The 23,496-nt window shown below is 35.2% G+C and overlaps 1 protein-coding gene across 1 annotated transcript in view; it reads right to left on the bottom strand.

Annotated features, from left to right (window-relative positions):
* Positions 1-23,496, bottom strand: part of LOC150102905 (phospholipid phosphatase 5) — a 216,669-nt gene that overhangs the window by 39,186 nt on the left and 153,987 nt on the right. The window contains exon 7 of the mRNA XM_090398045.1: positions 17,354-17,524. Within this exon, the coding sequence (XP_090254171.1) occupies positions 17,354-17,524 (171 nt within the window). The remainder of the gene's footprint in view (positions 1-17,353; positions 17,525-23,496) is intronic.

Raw genomic sequence — 23,496 nt, 5'->3', positions numbered from 1 at the left:
AGTTCAACATAAATCCTTTCTTCACAGAGAATTCCACATGTTTGCAACCTCCCAGACTGCATGGTCGCTCTCTCTCTCCAGCTGGAAGAAGGTCTTCTACCTTGGTTATGGATATATCATCTGATGCTATTATCAGATTCAACAATCTCAAAGCTCTTGTCCTTTGTATAACATGTTGCTTCATGTAATTAACCCTTAGCAACGTACGAATTCCACTTCCATCTTGCACACGCCCCTTTCCTTCCTCCAATCTATGTCCCCCATAGTTAAAGTCTCCCATAATAATTGTTCAGACTGTTCTCATTGCATAATCTGCCAATACATGGCATCTACATTTTCCTGTAGGCCTCTATCTCACACCAGACAGCCTCTAATGACCATCTCCACAGACCTAAAAGCCTCTTTGACTTCTAATTTTATTGGTTGTAATTCTTTAGCTATCATCGGTAATACTCCACCGACTGTCCTATTCCCTCTATTCTCCCTGAAAATACAATACCCTTTACATTCTATCCTTGTAACTGTATCATTTCCGTCAACTGTGTTTCACTGAAGCCTATAATTTTTGGCCAAGTAGAGCTGGCCAATGCCAAAATTTCCTCTCCCTTTTTCCTGTCATTACCAATCATCCCTTTGTAATGTCATTACCAATCAATTCAAATCAGAAACCTGTGAAATCACATTCAGCATTACATAATCATTTCTGTACACACACTTATTGATCAATGGAGTGGCCAGATGCACATACTTGATCACATCCTCCATAATATCTCTAGTTTACCTGCTTTTGCACTTCCAAACTCTCACTAAGGAGATGTGTTTTGCATTATGGGAGATGCTGAGATAGGCGTGAACTTAGCTTGCTCCACCTTTGCAATGAGTTTCCCGGTGTTGTACCACCTTACCCCAGTCCTGAAGATACTTTCAGGCGCAAACTTTGTTTGCTCACACTTGGATAAAGGATTAAACTAAATTTATTATAGTCTAACCAAGTGAAAAATAAACTTCCAACATCTTTCTCTAAATCCAGAGTAATTTAATAAAAAGGTGGCACACCATTTGGCAGCTCCTATAGGAGGAGATGACCTTGCTAATGCTTCTGCCTTGGTATCTGCACTTGGACCTGGCTCCCACTGAAGAGACCTCAATAAATGTCGAAACTAGTCTTGGTAGTGGCCCTTCCTTTAATGCATAATATTATATACATCAGCAAGGAGATGTGTTTTGCATTATGGGAGATACTGAGATAGGAGTGATGTTAGCTTGCTCCAGCTTTGCAACAAGTTGCCCAGTGTTGTACCGCCTTACCCCAGTCCTGAAGATACTTTCAGGCGCAAACTTTGTTTGCTCACACTTGGATAAAGGATTAAACTAAATTTATCAAACTCTCACTAAACAACACTTTCTTCAAACATCTAACTCCAAAAACATTTAAATATAATCCATCAGGCATATATAAATCCTTTTGTCCATCAAATTCACTACACACATCAGTAAAATGCACACCATTCCTCCTGCACAATTTTCTCATCTACTCATTAGCAATTATAGTCCTTCTCAACTCTGTCCTATCATACTGAGGCAGCAGACTTGCAATTTTTACTTTCTTTTTTTTTTTTTTGCTTCTTGCAACAGCTCTTTCATATCTTCTCTCATTGCATATTTCTACCCTTTCAAATAATTTGTTCCTGCTATACCAATCATCCCTTTCACGTTTCACTTCTGCAAACTAACTCACTAACTAACTAACTAACACTCTTGATTTTTGCACATGGGAAACATGCTTATCAAATCTCCATGTAACAATGTATCCTATTTTGTAGCTTCTCACATTTTCAGAGTGTGAGAAGCTGCAAATAATTCATGTTTTCTTTCATTCTTCCACGTGGTGTATTACACGACAATTGTTTCTCTAGTTGCTCAAGTTCCTCTTTTGTCCTGTGAAGGATGCAATGTGAGCATGCTATTTCACTCCTTACTGTCGCTTCATTAGTCACCTCTTTCAGGCTATCATTCTAAGCACTATCATTCACTACTTCCACATTCACCAGATCAGTTTCAGTGTCCTTACATCGTTAACATTGTCAAATAATTTTCCTGCTTTCTACACAGCTTGCATTTCTTGTACTGGCATACAAAATTTATAACAGATACTCTTTCCACTGACACTTTAGTACCACAATTCATTCACCTCTTGGCAATGCATAGAACATACACAACATTGTACAAGATTCCTCATGCTGAATTTGGCCACCATTTTCCTCGTACGTATCAGTGTCATGTATTATAACATTTTCTAAAATAATATCATGTATTAAATTTCACAAATAAAACACACACACACACACACTCAACTTCAGTCTAAAATAAGTAAGATATAACTAAATAATATAATTACTAAAATTAGTAATATCCACTAAAATAAAAGACTTCTGTAGACACGTGCAACACACGGCTTTTGCTCTGTGCTACCAGCCACGTAATCTTTTGTTCTAAGAGTTCATTTTAAATCATAATTAGGACTATTAATCCAGGATCTAAGCCTTAACACTTATGTAAATTATTGATTAGGCCACCCCTATTGCTGTATTAAAAGTATTAATATGAATTTGGTCTGTAATGATATTATAAATAGGATATAGCTTTGATGTATTTTTTTTTTTTACACTAGAGGTCAGGCCAGCAGAATTACAGTTGATCAAACCATTGTCACTTTGGCATGCTGTTTGAAATGTAATATAGCTTGTCTGTGTGTGTGTGTGTGTGTGCATACACACACACACACACACACACACACACACACACACACACACACACACACACACACACACACACACACACACACACACTTATGTGTATAGGCGTGAACTTAGCTTGTTCCACCTTTGCAATAATTTGCTGGTGTCTCATTGCAAAGGTGGAGCAAGCTAAGATATACTCCAGATCATGACCTTAATATAAAGGCTGGAACATGGGTAATTAAAGTAATTATTCTTAACATAGCTATAGTCTCCATAATTTTATCGAAATGAATTGATGTTGTTCAAGATGAATCTCAGCTGAATAACCCATTGGCCCATAATTAACAAAGGATACATGAGCACAGGATTCTGTAAACTCCAGGATGAGAAAGAGGATGAGGATATTTGTCTTTTAGAGTATAAAAGGAATTTAATTTTAAAACTGGATGGAAATAAACTTGTAGGCCAATTTGGTAAAGAGGTCCTGCAATTTTCTCTGACACTCCCTTTACATATTTAATGCAAATTCTAGAAAACTTCTTCTTGAGGAAGAGTAGGATGAAGGACATTATTATTATTTTATTGATTATGCAGTAGTTACATTGAATAATTCTGTCATAGTTCCCATCTATAATAAAGGGAATAAAGCTGAATATGAGAATTACAGAGGAATTTCTCTACTAAGTGTTCCATTTAAAACTTATGCGAGCACACACATTTAACAGGTTGAGTAAAACTGTGGAAGAGAAACTTGGAGAACAAGCTGGGTTCAGGCCAAACAGAGGTTGTCAAGATCAGATTTTAACTTTTTTAACAAAATGGTTAAAAATCATGAGAATATGACAAGGATCTGTACTTAAGTTTTGCAGACCTGGAAAAGGCATATTTCCATCTGCTTTGAAAGAAAAGCTTTTGAAACCACTACAATTATATGGAGGTAAATGGAAGATACAAAGTGATACATATCTGTATCTTCAACTTTGCAAGATGTCGACTGGTAAGAATTGAAGGAAAGACAGGAAGATGGTTTGATTTAAAATCAGGTGTAATACAAAGGTACACACTATCTCCACTCTTATTCATCCTTTATATATAAATTGCATTATGAAAGAATGTGACATTACACCTGATATTAGTATCTGAGATACCAAACCTAGCTCTGCTTTATGCAGATGATGTTGTAGTAGTCTTGAACACATCCAGTAAGTCTCCAGGCTTCTCATTCCTAACTAAATAAACTAATTAACAGCTGTAACAAATTTGGCATGAAAATCAGCAATAAATCTATAAAAATAGACAGGAACATAGGTAGGAAACTTCAGATGCATTCTTAATGTAGAATCTATATAACAAGTAAAATATTTCAGCTATTTAGGTATAGTTTTTAGTGAAGATGAAAATTAAATATGGAAACAGACAACAGAATATGCAACTGGAACAAATCCCAACTCAATGTCAGCAGAGTTCAAGACTGGTTTCTAAGAACAGAAAAAGCATCAATGGAAAAGAAATGGAATTAGCAGAACTGGATAAGTACCAGATTGACGTAATAGGCATGACTGAAACAAAGAAGACAAAAACAGGTGAGATCATTCTAAGTTATAAATACAAAATGTTATATTCAGGCAAACAACAGTCTAGGAAAAGAGGGATAGCTATAGTCATCATCATCATCAGCCATTGTCAACACTGCTGGATGAAGGCCTTTCCAAGATAACTCCAAGACCCCATGTCACTACTGCAAATCTAATATCATCAATCCACCGTGATTTAGGTTGGAGTCGTGGTCGTTGTCCTTTTGTCCATCGTTGATCTTGTCTTTGAGCAATATGTCCAGCCCATTGCTACTTCAGATGTTTCACTCTTCCTATGATGTCAGAGACTTTGGTTTTATTTCTTATCCATGTATTCCTTTTGTGATCCAGTCTTGTGATACCAAGCATAATTTCCATATTAAACTGTGTTGTTCTTAAATTTCCTTTGCTTTTAATGTCTATATTTCACAGCCATATGCCAATATAGGAAGAATACATTGGTTAAAAACTTTTCTCTTCTGGCATAATGATAGTTGGTTTTTGAATATTGAATGTAGTTTTCCAAATGCTTTCCACACAAGCATCGTGCATCTTTAATTTCATCAATGATATTTTGTTCCATTGATATCTGTTGTCCTAAGTGTGTGTAATGATCTACTTTTTTAATTTCTTCATTATTGATTTTTATTATTTTTTATTAGTAAAGTTGGTATTGTAGGAAGTCACATGAATAACTTTATATGGAATAAGAAAAACATTAGTCAAAACACTAAATTAGATGTATATAAGACTGTGTTCAAACCATTTTTAACTTATGGATCTGAGAGTTGGGTTAGAAATAAAATACTTGATAAAAGACTGGAGACTTCTGATATGAGAGTTAGGAAAGAACTTGCCATTGTTAGCATTCAGGAATGGGTCAGCAGAGCTAATCTCAGATGGTATGGTCATTTAAATAGAATGGGAGCTGAAAGATTAGCAAAACAAGTGTTCTTTGCCAGGTTGGCAGAAAAAGACCCAGAGGAAGACAACTTCTGTTTAGCAATCATTTCCTCCAAGGAGCATTCTGTCATTATATTCTCTAAAACCATCTTTTTGGTCATTCTTACAGTCCATGAGATTCTTAATAGTCTTTTCCACACCCATAATTCAATTGAATCAGTTCACTTTCTGTCTTTCTTCTTAATAATCCAACTTTTGCATCCATACATCACTACTGGAAATACCATTGCTTTTGCAATTCTAACTTTCATGGCCAAACATCTCCATCTTTCATAATTTTTGTCAGGTTTAACATAGCTTTATTTCTCATGACTATCCTTCTTTTAATTACATCTTCACATTTACCATCATTTCTGATTCTGGACCCTAGTAAATCATAACTTTCAACAATTTCTCTTTTATCTCCTTCTATTATAAAGTTATTTAAATTGCCAGAAGCCATGACTTTTGTTTTGCTGATGTTTAAATTAAGCCTGGCTTTGTCACTTTCCGTCTTTACCAAGAGAATCATTGGCTCCAGATCTTCCTTAGTTTCTGCTATGAGGGTTGTATCATCAGCATATCTTAAATTGTTTATTTTTCTGCCACCAATCTTAATTCCTGCTGGATCTTTGTCTAAATCAGTCATTCTCATAACATATTCATTATAAATATTAAAAAGGTTGGCTGACAATATACAACCCTGACACACCCCTTTTTCCACTTGAACACTGTCTGTTTCTCTAAAGACTGTTTTTACTGAAGCTTCTTGGTTGTCATACAGCTCTCTTATCAAGAGAATTAGATGATCAGGTATTCCTACCGATCTCATTACAATCCACAGTCTGTTGTGATCTACACATTCAAAAGCGTTCTTATAATCAATAACACACATGAATACTTCCTTCTGAAATTCTTTTGTTCTTTCCATAATCCATCTCATGTTTGCTATTTGGTTTCTAGTTTCTTTACCTCTCCTAAAATCCTGCCTGTTCTTGTGGCATTTCTCTATTCACATATGGCTCCAACCTTTGTTGGATCACTTTCAGCATAACTTTATTGCATGTGAAATTAAAGCAATGGTTCTATAATTCTCGCAATCTCTGGCATTTGATTTTTTTTTTAGAATTGGGATGAATACTAATGTTTTCCAATCTCTAGGCCAGTATATTTTCTTCCATACATGTTGACAAATTTCAGTCAGTATATTCACTACTTCATCTCCAGCTACTCTCAATAATCCCACTAACACACCATCAGCTCCAGGAGTTTTCCTTTTGGCAGCTGTTCCATTACTGATATCACTTCACTTATTATTATCTTTCTTGTACAAATCGTCTATATATTCTTTCCATCATTCTTTCACTGCTTCTTCTTCCATCACACATTTACCCAAATTACTTTTTACAACTCCTAATCTAGGGATAAACTTTCCTGTAACATCATTTATTTTTCTAAACAGATCTCTTGTTCTACCCATATTACTGCTTTCTTCAATTTCCTTGCACCTTTTGTTTAGATGTTTTTCCTAGCCTGTCTTTGGAAATCTGCACTAAGTTGTCTAACCCTTTCTTTGTTTGTTTCATGCAGTACTATCATAATTATATTGTATATCCCCTGAAGGTACATATCAGAAATTTGATGATGATGATGATAAACTTCTGAGAGGGTGTCACAGAGTATCATCTGATGAAATTTTTTGTTGTGTGTCAGGTGAGGAGAGAATACAGGGCATCAATGGAAGTTAAGTTTGTTTGCAGTTAAGAATGGTATAAGAGTTACATTTTTCTCTCACAGAGCAGTGAGTGAGCGGAACAATTTGTGGATGAGTTTAAGAGGTGTGACATCTTGTGCAGATGATATATGGTCTCTCTCGATGAGTCATTTACTCCTTGCAGGTCTCTGATAACAATAATAAAATCTTATATGAAATTCTGTATTTCTGATCCACAGAAAAGTCCCAATTTGAACTCCAGAATGGGAAAAAAAAAAAAAAAAAAGATGCAGGCATTCATGACCAATGAATATGGAAATTGCTGTATTTGTGAAATCATGTTTTTAGAAGTTACAAATTGCTAAACAAGCAAAGAGACACAAAGACCAACCACATTTTAATGATGAAATATCAGTTTTTCTAGAATCCTATTTCTTTGGACATTGATTCTCAAGTGTTTCACATGAATGTCTCATAACCTCCAGGTAAAATTCTTTCTTGTTGACGGTTTTTGTATGCTAGAACATACATCTACCACACCACCAAAAAAAAAGTCAGTATTATGAATTTTGTTTGACAATGTACTAGTTAAACTTTTTTTTTTTTTTTTTGTGATGAAAAGGATTTTGCCTTTTCCACCGTAACAACTATTGTCTGATTTTAGGATTGTTTATTTTTCAGAAGAGAACCAAGAACCATTCATTTCTCATATTTTTAAAAATGTTCTGTAATTAAAAGCATATGATGAAACAGATCATAGACTTAATTTTTTTTTTTTTTCACTTTGTTACAAATTAAATTATACTGACGGTAGCCTATTCATGAAGATACTTCACGCTTAAGGTTTGTTTGCTTAGACTTGGGTAAAGGATGAAACAAGAAAAGAATTTCTTGGCAGGTTATCATGAATGATTTTTTTGTTTTTATTGTGGTTAATCATCTGTTAAGAGATGCAGCATGAGCTTTGTTGACACACAAAATCTTATGGTAGTGACTCACAGTACCATGAAAATTAAATTAAAAGGATAATTTACTAGCTGTTTCAATAGATATTGATATTTCACTGGATTTCAAACCATCTTCACCCAGCACAAAATACACTTATCACAGAACACAAGTCATTATGAATAAACTGAACACAATTTAAAACTGTAGTAGGAGAAAGCTCTTTCTTTTAATGTTACATGGTAAGAAGTATTCATATTGAAGAATTTATGGAGATGAAAACACAGAATAGGAGTAATTATTTTACTTATAATTATGAAAATAACACTCAACGTTTCATCCTCTGTATCTAGGTCATCATCAGGCAAACGTACATATGCACAAGACACAAGCTGACACTACACAAAAGTAATATAAATCTAAATGCTTTGTTAATTGTTTAGCCTAGTCTGACCTCTAGTGAAAATAAAAAAAAAAAAAAAATCAGCTAACGCCTTTTTATTCCCGTATACGGGAGTAGGCGAGGCCATTTAGCCCTATCTAACTTTTGGAGACTGAGTGGGCAGTTCAATCTCCACTGGTACCAATCGGAGATAGATGGCTAGTGAAAATATAATAATAATAAATGAAATATATACAAAAATATAAATTAATTAACAAAATAAAATAATTTTTTTATACATATCACTACTATAATATACAGATGATAGAGGAAACAAAGTCTAAATAAATAAAAATAAAGTTTAATAGTGGAACTACATTAAACACATCTCTACAGTCCTCTTATTTTCTTGAGCTAGGGTTCTGACAAAATGTTCTGGATGCTATATAGATTGCAGATGGATCCTCCAGATTCTTGAAATTACAATCCATCATTCTTGTTTAGATTCTGATGCTTCAGCATCTCACAAGCTTCCTGGAACTTTCTTTCAAACCAGGTTTTGGTGAAGTGTAGGGATTTGACAGAAAAAGATAGAACACTACATAAATACAACATTAAGGCAAACTTCAAACCTCCTGCAAAATTAAGAAGTATACTCAGCTCATCTGAAGATCCCCTTCCCTACCTTGCCCACCCAGGGGTTTACAAAATTCAGTACACCTGCAACCTGCCTTACATAGGGGAAACAGGGCACACCATCCCAATAAGAAAAGAAGAACATAAATGCTACATTAAATTCCTCCACTATGGTAAAACTTGCCTGACACACCAGGCACTTCAAACATGTCACAGAATCGACTCGAAAGGTATTTGATCAGAGCGAACAGCGAAAAGTCAGCTACTGAAACAAATCTGAAAACACACCCCAACTCAACATCACCAGAGTTAAAGATCAGTACTATCAACATAAGAAGCCTGAATGGCAAAGAAATGGAGCTAGCTGAGGAATTAGATAAGTACCAGATCGACATAATAGGGGTGACTGAAACAAAAAAGACAAAAACTGGCGAGATCTTTCTGAGCAATAAATACAAAATGTTATATTCAGGCAATGACAATCAAGGAAAAGAAGGAGTAGCCATAGTATTCAACACAAAATATGAGGCTAATCTTCTTGAATGGCAGTCAGTCTCAAGTAGAGTAATGTGGGCAAAAATGAGAATGGGGAATTGGACAATGAGACTTATTTGTGCCTATGAAGGCCCAAATAAGTCTCATTGTCTAATTGCCCATAGAAGGCTCTACTAAGGTAGAAGTGGAGGAATTTTTTGAGGCTTTAGAAAAAGCAAAAGTTGGTCCTTGTTGGGGATCTAAATAGCAGAGTAGGAAATGATTGTGACACACAAAAATATTTTGGGAAAATTTGGAGAAAAGAGCAAAGCTAATAATCATGGCAAATATCTGTTGGATTTCTGCTCAGGACATAGACGGATTATTACTAACACCATCTTCCAACATAAAAATGTGCACAAATTCACATGGAGAGAAGAGGCAAGGAATAAGAAAAGTCTCATTGACTATGTTATTGTCGATAGTGATGTTTTCTCCCTGGTGCAGGACAGCAGAGTGTACAGAGGATATGAAATTGGAAGCGATCACTATTTAGTCTTGAGCAGGATAAAATTGAATTTCATATTGAAAAGAATAACATGTAAGAAAGTTTTAAAGTGAATAAAAGTTGAGCAGCTCTCAGATGTGAACTGTAGACTAAAATACACAAAGATTATCATCATCATCATCATCATCAAATTCCTGCCATGTACCCTCAAGGGGTGTACAGGATATGACAGTACTACATGAAAAAATTACATCATTACTAACTTCCTATCTACAATTTTCCTCCAAATCAGTCTGTTACTTGTCAAGACTCCAACATTATCAGATCTTATATTTCTATCGTCTAAGGCACTTTGTACCGTATCAATCCACCTATATCTTGGTCTTCCTCTGGGTCGTTTTCCTGCCAACCTGGCAGAGAACACTTGTTTTGCTAATCTTTCCTCTCCCATTCTATTTAAGTGACCATACCATCTGAGATTAGCTCTGCTAACGCATTCCTGGATGCTGACAATGTCAAGTTCTTTCCTAATATCCTCATTTTTAATATGATATTGCCATTGATGCCATCTGTTCACGCCTCTAATCTTTCTCAGGACTCTCATATCTGAGGTCTCTAGTCTTTGGTCAAGTGTTTTACTTCTGACCCAGCTCTCAGATCCATAAGTTAAAATTGGTTTGAACACTGTCTTGTATACAGCTAATTTAGTGTTCCGACTAATTTCTTTCTTATTCCATATGAATTTATTCAATTGACTTCCCACGATACCAGCTTTGCTGATTCTGTTGTCTATTTCTATATTTAGTTTACCATCTTCAGTAAAGATTGTGCCTAAGTAGCTGAAATGTTTTACTTGTTCCACAGGTTCTCCATTCACAACACAGTTGACATTTTCAATGATTCTGCCTATTTTCATTGTCTTTGTCTTTTTATTGCTGACCTTCATACCATATCTATTACAACAGCTATTCAATTTAGTCAGAGAATCTTGCAGACTTGTAGCGGATTTATTTAGAAGTATAACATCATCCGCATAAAGCAAAGAGCTGACATTAACATCTCCAATTTTGATATCAGGTTTAATACCACATTCCTTCATAATGTGATCCATATAGATAATGAATAACAGAGGGGATAATGTACATCCTTGTCTCACACCAGATTTAACATTAAACCATCTTCCTGTACTTCCTTCAATTCTAACTGCTGACTCACAGCTCAAATAAAGACTAAGTATTGCTTGATATAATGCCCCATTGACACCATATAACTGCAGCGTATTGAATAGCTTCTCTCTTGGCACCTTGTCATATGCCTTTTCCAAATCGACAAAACTTAAATACAGATCTTTGTTATATTCCCATGCTTTCTCGACTATTTGTCGTAAAGTGAAGATCTGATCCTGACAGCCTCTATTTGGCCTGAATCCAGCTTGTTCTTCACCAAGCTTTTCTTCCACAATTCTTCTCAACCGTTTCTCAAGTATACTTGCATAGATCTTGCCTGGAACACTCAGTAGGGAAATACCTCTGTAATTCTCACATTCGGTTTTATTTCCCTTTTTATATATGGGTACTATGAGAGCTCTACTCCAATCATCGGGAATTCGTCCCTCTGTCCAGGCTTTCTGAACTATGCAGTGCAGCCACTGTAAGACTCTTATACCACCATACTTCAGCATTTCTGGTCGAATATCATCTACTCCTGCTGCCTTTCCACATTTCAAGCCTTTGATGGCTTTTTCTACTTCAAGTATGGATATGTATTCCTGACTGCATGCCTGGTCAGTGTTTTTTATCACTGTGCTGTCATCACTGCTTGTTTCATTTAGCAGTTTTTCAAAGTAATTACTCCATACTTCAAGGATATCTTTTTCTCCTGTTTTCATTTCACCTTTATCATCTCTAATTCCTTTTACAGCACTCTTTCCTCCATTCCTAAGCTTCTTCAACAACCTCCAGAATATTTTGCTACCTTCTTGATATTTATTTTCTATATTCTTGCCAAAGTCCTCCCATGACTTTTGCTTAGCTAGTTTTACACAGTGTTTAGCATTCTTGCATTTGTCTCTATATTCTCTAAGAGCACAAGCTGACTTATTTGACAGGAACTTTTGATATGCTTTCTTCTTTTCCTTCACTGCCTCTTTAACTTCCTGTGTCCACCAGGGAGTTCTGATTTTTTTATCCTTGCACACAACCTCACCACATGCCTCTCTGGCAGAATCAATCAATGTTTCCTTCAGAGTTTGCCACTGAATCTCCAAGGTTTGGTTCTCAAACTCTTTCATTTTCTTTTCAATAATATTTCTGTATTTTAGTCTACAGTTCACATCTGAGAGCTGCTCAACTTTTATTCGCTTTAAAACTTTCTTACATGTTATTCTTTTCAACATGAAATTCAATTTTATCCTGCTCAAGACTAAATAGTGATCACTTCCAATTTCAAATCCTCTGTACACTCTGGTGTCCTGCACCAGGGAGAAAACATCACTATACACAAAGATTATTGAAAAGAAAATGAAAGAGTTTGAGAACAGGAATCAAACCTTGGAGATTAAGTGGCAAACTCTGAAGAAAACATTGATTGATTCTGCCAGAGAGGCATGTGGTGAGGTTGTCTGCAAGGATAAAAAAATCAGAACTCCCTGGTGGACACAGGAAGTTAAAGAGGCAGTGAAGGAAAAGAAGAAAGCATATCAAAAGTTCCTGTCAACTAAGTCAGCTTGTTCTCTTTGAGAATACAGAGACAAATGCAAGAATGCTAAACGCTGTATAAACCTAGCTAAACCAAATTCATGGGAAGACTTTGGTAAGAACATAGAAAGTAAATATCAAGAAGGTGGCAAGATATTCTGGATTTTGTTGAAGAAGTTCAGAAATGGAGGAAGGAGTGTTGTAAAAGGAATCAGAGATGATAAAGGTGACATGAAAACAGGAGAAAAAGATATCCTCGAAGTATGGAGTAATTACTTCGAAAAATTGCTTAATGAAACAAGCAGTGATAGCAAAGTGGTAAAAAACACTCAACATGCATACCATCAGGAATACATATCCATACTTGAAGTAGAAAAAGCCATCAAAGGCTTGAAATGTGGAAAGGCAGCAGGAATAGATGATATTCAACCAGAAATGTTTAAGTATGGAGGTATAAAAGTCCTACAGTGGCTGCACTGCATAGTTCAGAAATCCTGGGCAGAGGGACAAATTCCTGATGATTGAAGTAGAGCTCTCATAGTATCCATATATAGAAAGGGAAATAAAACTGAATGCGAGAATTACAGAGGTATATCCCTACTTAGTGTTCCTGGTAAAATTTATGCAAGTATACTTGAGAAACGGTTGAGAAGAATTGTGGAAGAAAAGTTTGGTGAAGAACAAGCTGGATTCAGACCAAATAGACGCTGTCAGGATCAGATCTTTACTTTACGACAAATAGTCAAGAAAGCATGGGAATATAACCAAGATCCGTATTTAAGTTTTGTTGATCTGGACACATATGACATATGACAAGGTGCCAAGAGAGAAGCTATTCAATATGCTACAGTTATATGGTGTCAATGGGGAATTATATCAAGCAATACTTAGTCTATATTTGAGTTGTAAGTCAGCAGTTAGAATTGAAGGATGTACAGGAAGATGGTTTAATGTTAAATCTGGTGTGAGACAAGGATGTACATTATCCCCTCTGTTATTCATTATCTATATGGATCACATTATGGAGGAAAGTGGTATTAAACATGATATCAGAATTGGAGATGTTCATGTCAGCTCTTTGCTTTATGCGGATGATGTTATACTTCTGAATAAATCCGCTACAAGTCTGCAAGATTCTCTGACTAAATTGAATAGCTGTTGTAATAGATATAGTATGAAGGTCAGCATTAAAAAGACAATGAAAATAGGTAGAATTGTTGAAAATGTCAACTGTGTTGTGAACGGGGAACCTGTGGAACAAGTAAAAGGGTCCTGACTTATGCTGGATCTTATATATTAGATCCAACACACATTCAGCCTACCTAATATATAAGGAGGATCTGGATGGCACACATTCAGCCTACCTAATATATAAGAAGGATCTGGATGGCACACATTCAGCCTACCTAATATATAAGATCTAGCATAAGTCAGGACCATAGCCAATCTTCAGCTAGTATTAGAAATTTACAGATTATAAATGTATATTCCATACCAACTGGCTAGAATGTACATTTATAATCATGATGTTAATATATGTATATAGATAGATACATAAACTTGTTGTTGCACCCAATGTATTTCTACAACCAACAGATAACCAGGTCAACAATTGTTGTAGCGGTTCGTCAGTAACTTTAACAAACCAGTTTGATTGTAGTGTAGCTTGTTGTCTGTGTATAGTTGTATGCTCCAGAAGATGACCTTAACATAAAGGTCGAAACGTCGAATGTAGATTTTAGTTATATTAAACTAAAGTTTTTATTCAAACATGGTAGTTGTCTCCATAATTTTCAAAAATGTAGTAGAAAGAGTTAAAGTCATTGCACCAATCAGAGTGAACCCTTGTGCATATATAGGTACACTCAAAAATAAAAAAAATAATTAGAAACAGAGATTAAATAATACAATTAATCTCATAAGAAATAACACCCTAATGTATGGTATGGCATTCTTGTAATCTTTTTGTGCTTTTAATGGTATTATGGAGAGAATGCAAAAGAGTTTCTATGAAAAATTATACCAGTATTGTGGAATATATGAAGACAGATTGAGAATTTGTGGACTGCAGACACTAGCAAACAGGGAAAAGAGGGGCAATATGATGCAAGCTTCTGAAAGCGTCATACAAAATTTCATTAGATGGAATTTTTCATTTTATGGAAGGTAGAGAAAGGAGGGGCGCATCTTTGGAAATTGAGAATGAATGCTGTTAAGAAGGGAATGAGAGCTAGATTTTTCTTTCAGAGTTGTGCATGATTGGAATGAATTGCCATTGGATGTTGTATGAATGAATTCAAGAACAGATATCACAGCTGGTATGTCATCTCCCTAGACAAGTCCCTGACTCCCTGGCAGTCTCTTATGGATGCATTGATGCATTCATTCATATTATTATTGAGGTCCGAGAAGAGTTCAAGTACAGATGCTAACACCAAAAAATCACTCAGAACTGTAATAGCTTTTATATAGATAGTTTTCTTTTATTTAATCCTATGTGAAAGAGTGACCAAAGCATGGTCTCCCAATTCTGACTTGCTATAATGATAGTGATGCATGTATTTCTTATGTTCTTCAAGGCAGATGTTTACAGTTCCTTCTGTCTGCACATAACAAATCCAAACTGCAGGCATAATGGTAAATTCCTGAATGTATCAAAGAGATTGCTACTAGTTTGATATGTGACATGCTAATATGATAACAAATGATTCAATGCAGAGGCTATGTAGAAGAAATGATGTATGGAGTGAGTTTGATTATAGAAAAGACTTATATAAGAGGAATGGCCTGAACTCGAATGAATCTATTATCAGATGCCTAATATACAAGAAAGTAAGTACACAAAAAAGTAAAACTTGTTATGTCTATACACAAATGCCAGGAGTATCAGAACACAGTGGTTGTTGCTTTGGTGAATATGTTGCAGCCTAAAACTGTTCACGTTATTATTATTAACATCTGACCTCCATGGAGTTAGACTCATTGGGGGAGGTATATACTGTCACATACAAAGCTCATTCAACCATGCCTTAAACTGATTCAATGTATCTACATTCACAACACACTCAGGCAATGCATTCCACTCACCAACCATTCTCTAAGCAAAGAAACTCTTCCTCATTCTTCTGCTTCCACTCTCCTTATAATTTCCAGGGATGGCCTCTTGTTCTATCCCCTCTCCCATTCTAAGAAAAATTTCCTCCATGTTAACCTGGTAACAACCCCTGACCAACTTACATTTCTCAATCATATCCCCTCTTCTCCTCCTATTCATGAGGCTTTGCAATTTATGTTCTTTCAATCTCTCTTCATACTTCACATTCCAAAGACCACTTACCACCTTTGTGCACCTTGTCTGGACTCCACCATAAACTCGTTACCACGAAAACCCTGTGACCAAATCTGTGCACAATAATCCATATGAGGTCTGATCAAGGCATCATATGGATTATTTCTGCATGTCAAGGTCCTCTGCATCATTGCCATTATCCAATGTAACAACTTCACAACTTGTGCAATGTGGGCCCTGAATTTTAGGTCCTTGTCCACCACTCCCAGATCTCTCATCTTCTCTATCTCCTTTAAAGTTTCTTCACAGAGTATATACTTTGCATTCCATTGTTGCTTAATGAAAGTTTATCTTATATTCACTTTTCTGACTCCTGTTAGGCCAAACTTTAAAATCTATATGTAAATCTATACAGTAAGAGTGATAATAATGTGTATGGCTCTTACTCTGTGTACAGCAGTGTTTTTTCCTAAAGTATGGTTATGTGTACCAATGTATCTTTTTTAATTTTGATTACCTTTATTATTATAATTTTTGTTTTACTTTTATATTTTTGCGATAGTATTGTCACAGGAAGTGCAGGTCTGCTCTATAATTAATTTTTCAATAACTAAATAATCTAAAGGAAGATTTAAACTAAATGTGTCTCTTTGTATGTATGGACTGACCTGTTGGGGGCCACATCTAGCTGACAGCATGATCACATTTCAACCACATGGTTCAAACTGTTTGCATTAAAAGTTTAAATTCAAATAGTTCAAACCGTGTAGTTGGAAATCTCTGCTAAATTTATGAATCATTCGTATCTTAAATTGAAACAGTCCTCAGCAATTGTTTCACCATCAATCGTGTTTGTGTCAGAAGTTGTGAGAGATGTACAGGTTATATGCAAGCAGGTAATACTAAAAAATTTTAGCAGTTATATTTTGCTTATTAACAAATCTTGAAGTGCAGTCTAATAATAATTAAGATCAAAATACTTATTTAACATTGATATCTCTCTGCTGTATTTCTTAAATCATTTAATATGGATCATTGGTTAAAACTGGATGTCTGAAATGCACAGTAGAAAACAGAGGTCATAACTGTGAGAAAAAGCATGGTGATGCATCAGGATAAAATATTTTTAATGAAAATAATGAATGTTAGTCATTAATTTATCATAACACAAATGTTAAAAAATAAATATCGTCACTATCCAAGAGTCACATGCACTCTGTAACATCAGTGTTGACAACCCAGTCCATCCTTATTTATAATCACTTAAAAACATAGGTTGCCTGTATATGTGCAATGTTAGAAAAAACAAGCGAACCATCAACTTTTAATTTGACTTTGGGCGATAAGAGCCACAGTTCGATCAAACCTGACATATCACTAACTGTGATTGGAAGTAGAATAAAAATAATGAAAATGATTACTTAATTATTAACAATGAATGTTAGCCCTCACCTTGCCAGTGATGGTGATAGTCGCACGTCCTACTTAATGCAATGCAAATAGCAATAACCAGAGGAATAAGTGCTACAACTAATTTCCAAGAATGTCCTTTGCCACGAATAGTGAATAACTGAAGTTTACCACTTATATAAAAGAAACAGAAACCTAAACTTGCAAAAGAAACTGGTAGAGGTATAGGGTAAGGAAGAAGAGAAAATGTTTTAAATTTCCATATACAATTTTGTTTTCATATCTGATTGCTAAATTAGTTTAATCTTTTTTTATTATGTTAATATACACTGCTTGGAAACAAGTTAAAGGACATCACAGTGTGAGAAACAAAAAGCCATGGCACCCACCTTAATAAGATGTAGGATCGCCTTTCACTGCAATGACTGCAGCAATCCTACGGGACATACTTTCCATAAGTGTGTGATAGCAATCAATGGGAATTTTAGACCATTCTTCCTGCGGGCATGTAATGAAGTCCTGGACTGTTATAATGTGGACATCCCTTGACCTCACCTGATACTTCAGTTCACCCACAGATGTTCAATAAGGTTGAACATCAGTCAACCTTATGTTCAGTAAGGTTGAATCATGTCCACAAACCACGCAGTTACAGTCTTGCTGAAAGAGACAATGGTCAGTTTCATAGAAATGCCACAAAGTAGGAAGCATTACATTGTCCCGAAGTTCAGATAACTCCCAGAGTTCATTGTTTGTGTTACTACAAACAGAGGTCTGAGGCCAAACCTGGAAAAACAGACCATACCATCACACAGCTATCTCTGAATTTCATAGTTGGGGTTACACATTCTGGCAAAAGATGTTCACTGAGCATCTGCCATGCCTACACTTATTCATCTGCTCAGTAGAGGCGTAGCATAATTCAGTGATCCATAACACAGCTTTCCAAGCTTCCGCATCCCACTGCACATGCTCTTTGCACCACTGAAGATGATAATGCATGTTGCTTTTGTTTCGGGTAATGTAGGTCTTGCATGTTGTATTCCTACCATAGAAACCCATGCTGTGAGCCTCTGTTCTGAATATTTACATGCATATTCATGTTCAAGTCAATGCCCAGAACTCTGCATTCAACATGTCGACCTAAAAATGGCAGTTTTTACATATCATCCTTCATAGCACCTTATGATCACGTTCAGTGAGTGCGGTGGGTTGTGCAGTTGTGTCCCTGCACTTTCATCTCAGTATGATATCACTGATTGTTGACCTGGGATGGCCCAATTTGTCAATAATTTGCCAAACAGATAGGCCTGCAAACAGGTTATCCTATCAAAATGTCTCTTTCAAATCCTGTCAGTTTCTTTCTCACAGCCGTTTCACCTGGACCAAGTTACAATGACTTAGGAGCATCATATTCCTCCAATTTATACTGGCTATGAACATGTGACTTGTTACATGGCATGATGCACCTTGTCCATGGGAGTGTCCACTGACTCCTTTCCAAGCAGTGCAAGTTTTTTTTTGTTTTTTTTTTCACTTGATTACAAAACAAGTTATAGTTACCAAGCAATTATATTCTTGCTTAATCCTTTACTCATAAAGGCTGCTGACTTCACTTTAAATGCCTCAGTATTTCATAATGCAAATGACTTCCTTGCAGAAGTGTATATTGCTGTGTATTCATGAAAGGGTTATTACCCAGACTGGTATTGACCTTTACTGAGGTCTCATCAGTGGAAGCCAGAGACACAGAAAGAGACCTATGTTGAAACAGTTCAGAAGTCATATTTTCCATATACAATTTTTCATTGTATATAGAACTATCCTTTCCTTCATGGTTACACAGTGATCAGCATTCAATTATTAAAAATTATGGAAGCAACTACAATGTTATAGTAAATCTTCAGTTTAATATAAACCAAAATAATCACTCAATGTTTCAACCTTCATATCAAAACCATCATCTGGAGAATACACATATATACAAAGAAACAAGCTACATTACAATTACATGGTATGCTAAAAAAAAAAAAAAAAACATTAGGGACCAAATTCAAACATCCCATAAAAACCTAGCAATGACCCCAAAATCAAGTTTTAAATTTAAAATCTTGATATCAAGTTTTATGAATCCTGATATTTTGAATGTGCTTGAAAGGATCACTGATAATTCAGATAAATATATTCTGGAAAGTAAAACTTATGGCTAAATTTCATATATTAAGACAATGGCAAAATTTGAACTCGTCACACAAATACAACCAATCAGGATATCTCTTCCCTGACATGTCACTCTAGCAGCGAACAACAAAGAAGACGAGGAGCGACCAACCACATCGAAGCAATGGCCATGTGGTCATGGCCATTGCCATGAACCTATCTGGTCACATCCTAAATAACGGTGAACTTTCACTACTTAATAAAGGCTTAAACTTTGCAGTAGCACCTAGAACTGTTAATAAACTGGATGTAATATACCAAAGAAAGAGGCATTCAATTTCTTCCAAATAATATAGCTGATAAAATTCATTTAGGGACAAGTAATGTTTTGACTAAACAAAACTGTATGTAGCAATCTCACCAAAACAGAACTAGCAGCTGTCAAGTCATTAAAAGCTAATCAGGATATGGTTGTAACAAAGTCAGACAAAGGTAATGGCATGGTCGCCCTAAAAAAATCTGTTTACATTCAGAAAATTAATCAATTAGTCTCTGATAGCAACACTTATCAGCTTGTGAACTACAATCCAACTAACAGGATTAAGAAGAAAACTGTCAAATAACTTAAGTCTGCCACCTCTTGGCCATTGGGCAGTGTTAAAAAACTGTTACCCCATTCTGTCTGCTCTCCCAGAATATATGAGATTCCCAAATGTTCCACTTTGGACAATAGTTAAAGGTATAGACAGCATTAATTATCATCTAGCCATGAAATTAGTGTCAGCACTCAAGGAGTTAGTAGGTCATTCCCCTTCCCCCTCCTATATAAAAAACACACAACACTCCATAAACAAAATTAAAAACATAACACTCTGCAAAAATGATTTATTAGTCAGTTTTGATGTTTCTGCCCTTTTCACAACTGTCCTCATCAGTGACACAATTCTTCTCTTACAGAACAAATTTCTACCTGATATTACAACTCCCTTTGCCCACGTATTATACTTGGATTACTTCGTGTGGCAAAATAATTTTTACATACAAAAAGAAGGTACAGACACGGGCTCACCACTGTCCACCCCACTTGCTATCTTTTATATGGAAGCTTTTGAGCAATGTGGTCTAGATTCCTTTACTTTAAAACCTACAGTTTGGCTTAGATACATTGACAATGTTTTTGTTATCTTATAAGTTTCAGTAAGGAAATACCATGAGTAGACATATTACTTACTATTATAATAACGGAATTAACTCGTAAAATATTCTTTATTAGTTGAAATTTCACCTGAGTATCACAGGCATCATCAGTACAAGTACAAAGGCTAATTAAACAATAACTGATATATTCACAAAGTGCCACCTAAGTAGCTAAGGTTAAATTTCCTAAATTTATTTTGAAAAAAATAAAAATAATAAATAAATAAAAATTATATATATATATATATATATATATATATATATGTATACAATTACAAAAGTTAAGAAAGATTTTCTGATTTATAGAGTACTATCTCCCACAAAGGGGAAAGACGTAGATCATCGGATCTGTTTAGGTTAGGGGAGTGAAGTAACGCTTCACATGTTTCTTTGTAAAGCCATTCCATGAGGAACTGACTTTTGTGAATGACTTTTGTCTTTTTCCAATGAACTCTATGTCTAGTGTTGATGTCATGCTCTGCAAGTCCAGACTGTTCAAGTTCAAGGTACTGAATATACCACTTGTGTTCTTCTAACTGGATAAGAGTAGATCTTCCTGTTTGTCCAAAATATGATAACCCACAAGAGCAGGGAATCTGGTAGACACCTGGATAGCTGAGATGTAGAAACTTGTCCTTTGGAGAAGTGAGGAATGTAGAGATTTTTCTGATGGGTCGAAAGGCAACACAAATATTTAGTGGTTTTAATACTTTAGCTATGCATTCACTAACGCTTTGCACATAGGGGATAGGTATACGCGTTATTTCTTCTGTATTTGAAGAGGATAGTGAAAGACGACTACTCAATGCTCTTTTTATGAAGGAATTCTTATAACCACTGGATAAGGAGGAGGAATTAATATATTGTAATTCTTTTTGTTTGTTATCTGGCCACACAGCCGCCAAACTTTAAACACCTTCCTCTGCCACCTGAATGTTTAAACAACATGAGTGCATACAATTTACTATTGAATATGAAAATCAAAACTCACTTCCTTTCCTGGATACACTAGTCACAGATCTTCCCTCAGGCAGTCTGTCATTTAATATCTACCACAAGCCTACACATACCACCCAATATATACATGCCAACTCTTATCACTACCCTTCACAAAAACTTGGAGTCCCATAAAATATTCGTAAAATAAAATATTAACACTCCTCAAAACCAGCTATAACAATTTGCTCTAATGAACAAGCTCTTAACAAAAATTAAAAATTATTAGCAATACATTTATAAATAATTGCTATAGCAAAAACATCAATAAAGTTATTCGTAAAACTTTATTAGAGGGTTATCAGATAAAATGAATAAATTCTACACCATTATAATCATAATGCTACTTTTAAACCATCTATAAAATTAAAAAATATTCAACTCCTAAGGATCCTCTCCATACTCCCACCCCACTGGCCCACTCTGTAGTATATCATATCCATTGCATTTGTAATAACTTACTTATATTGGTGAAACTGGATGCATAATTCCTATTCATAAAAAAGAACACACAAACGACACATTAAATTTTAAAATTTTGGTGTCAGGACTCTCAGATCACACTCTTAACATCCTACACCAACACCAAATTGATTGGAAAAGTATACCTGTTCCTTACATCACGTACAAAAACCTGGTATGTACGCAAATTTAAAGAAGCTGTGTAATTTTCATCAACCATCCTAATCTTAACAACAATGGTGGCATAAAAAATCCAAATAATTTGGATGGCACACATTCAGCCCACTTAAATTCTTCAAGGTTTCCAAGCAAACCCTTACTTTAAGACTATGCAATAATTTCAGCTCTTAATGGCCACCATCTATATTGTTCTGTTCTAATTTATGTAATTATGTAAGAGCAACTTGCTGTCTAATCTAATATCTCTCTTAATGATTTGTAATCAAATAGATAATATTAACAGGACTTTAATTTTGATGTAGTAAAAGTTTTTTTTTTTTTCCCCATCAGAGGTCAGGCAGTAGTAGTTTTAATGGTTGACCAAATTACTGACCTTAGCATGCCATTGTAATGTAGCTTGTTTCTTTGTAAATATGTGTAAACTCCAGAAGATTACTTTGATATGAAGGTCAGATGTGTTGAGTGATTATTTTGGTTTATATTAAACTAAAATTTTACTATAACAAGGTGGCTGTTTCCATAATTTTTAATAATGACTGTCTATAGAACTATCTTTGATCCATATCTGGATCAAAAGATGGTTGTATAAAGTTTTTTCACTTGGTTACAAACTAAATTATACTTGACAAGAACTATATATTCTTGTTTAATCCTTTATGTGTAAGCAAACAACGTTAGCACATCAATTATTTTCACTACAGCCTCTATGTACAAATGGCTAAGTATGAAGAAACTTCATGTACATACTTTGTTCACTTACATTTTGTTAAAGAATTAAATACGAATATAATTTCTTGATAAGTATAATTTACTTTGTAACCAAGTGAAAAAATAAAAACTTCCTACAACTATCTGTGATCCACAGTATTTTAATGATAAAGTGATACTTGTATGTGGGAAATATATGTGGAACCAATTTCACTGCCTTCTCCTTCATCCCATCTATTTCTGTCCCTGGGAATACTCTCTCCCACTCTGCCTTCCCCAAAGATTACAACCCTCAGCTGTTCAAGCAAAATGTGAACAGCTTCCTCCTTTCTTCTATTCCTCTTGCCCACACATGGCACTAATGTGTAGGTCTTGTGGCCTTTCGTGTGTGGATCAGATAAACACATTTTGGAAAATTATGGAGACAACTACCGTGTTTGAGTAAAACTTTAGTTTAACCAACTGTTACAACAATTATTGGC

Source organism: Typopeltis vanoorti, chromosome 9, assembly GCF_054136105.1.
Source record: "Typopeltis vanoorti isolate ZY-2024b chromosome 9, IOZ_Tvanoo_1.0, whole genome shotgun sequence".
In the NCBI taxonomy this organism is placed as follows: Eukaryota; Metazoa; Arthropoda; class Arachnida; order Uropygi; family Thelyphonidae; genus Typopeltis; species Typopeltis vanoorti.
This window is presented reverse-complemented; position numbering and strand designations above follow the sequence as displayed.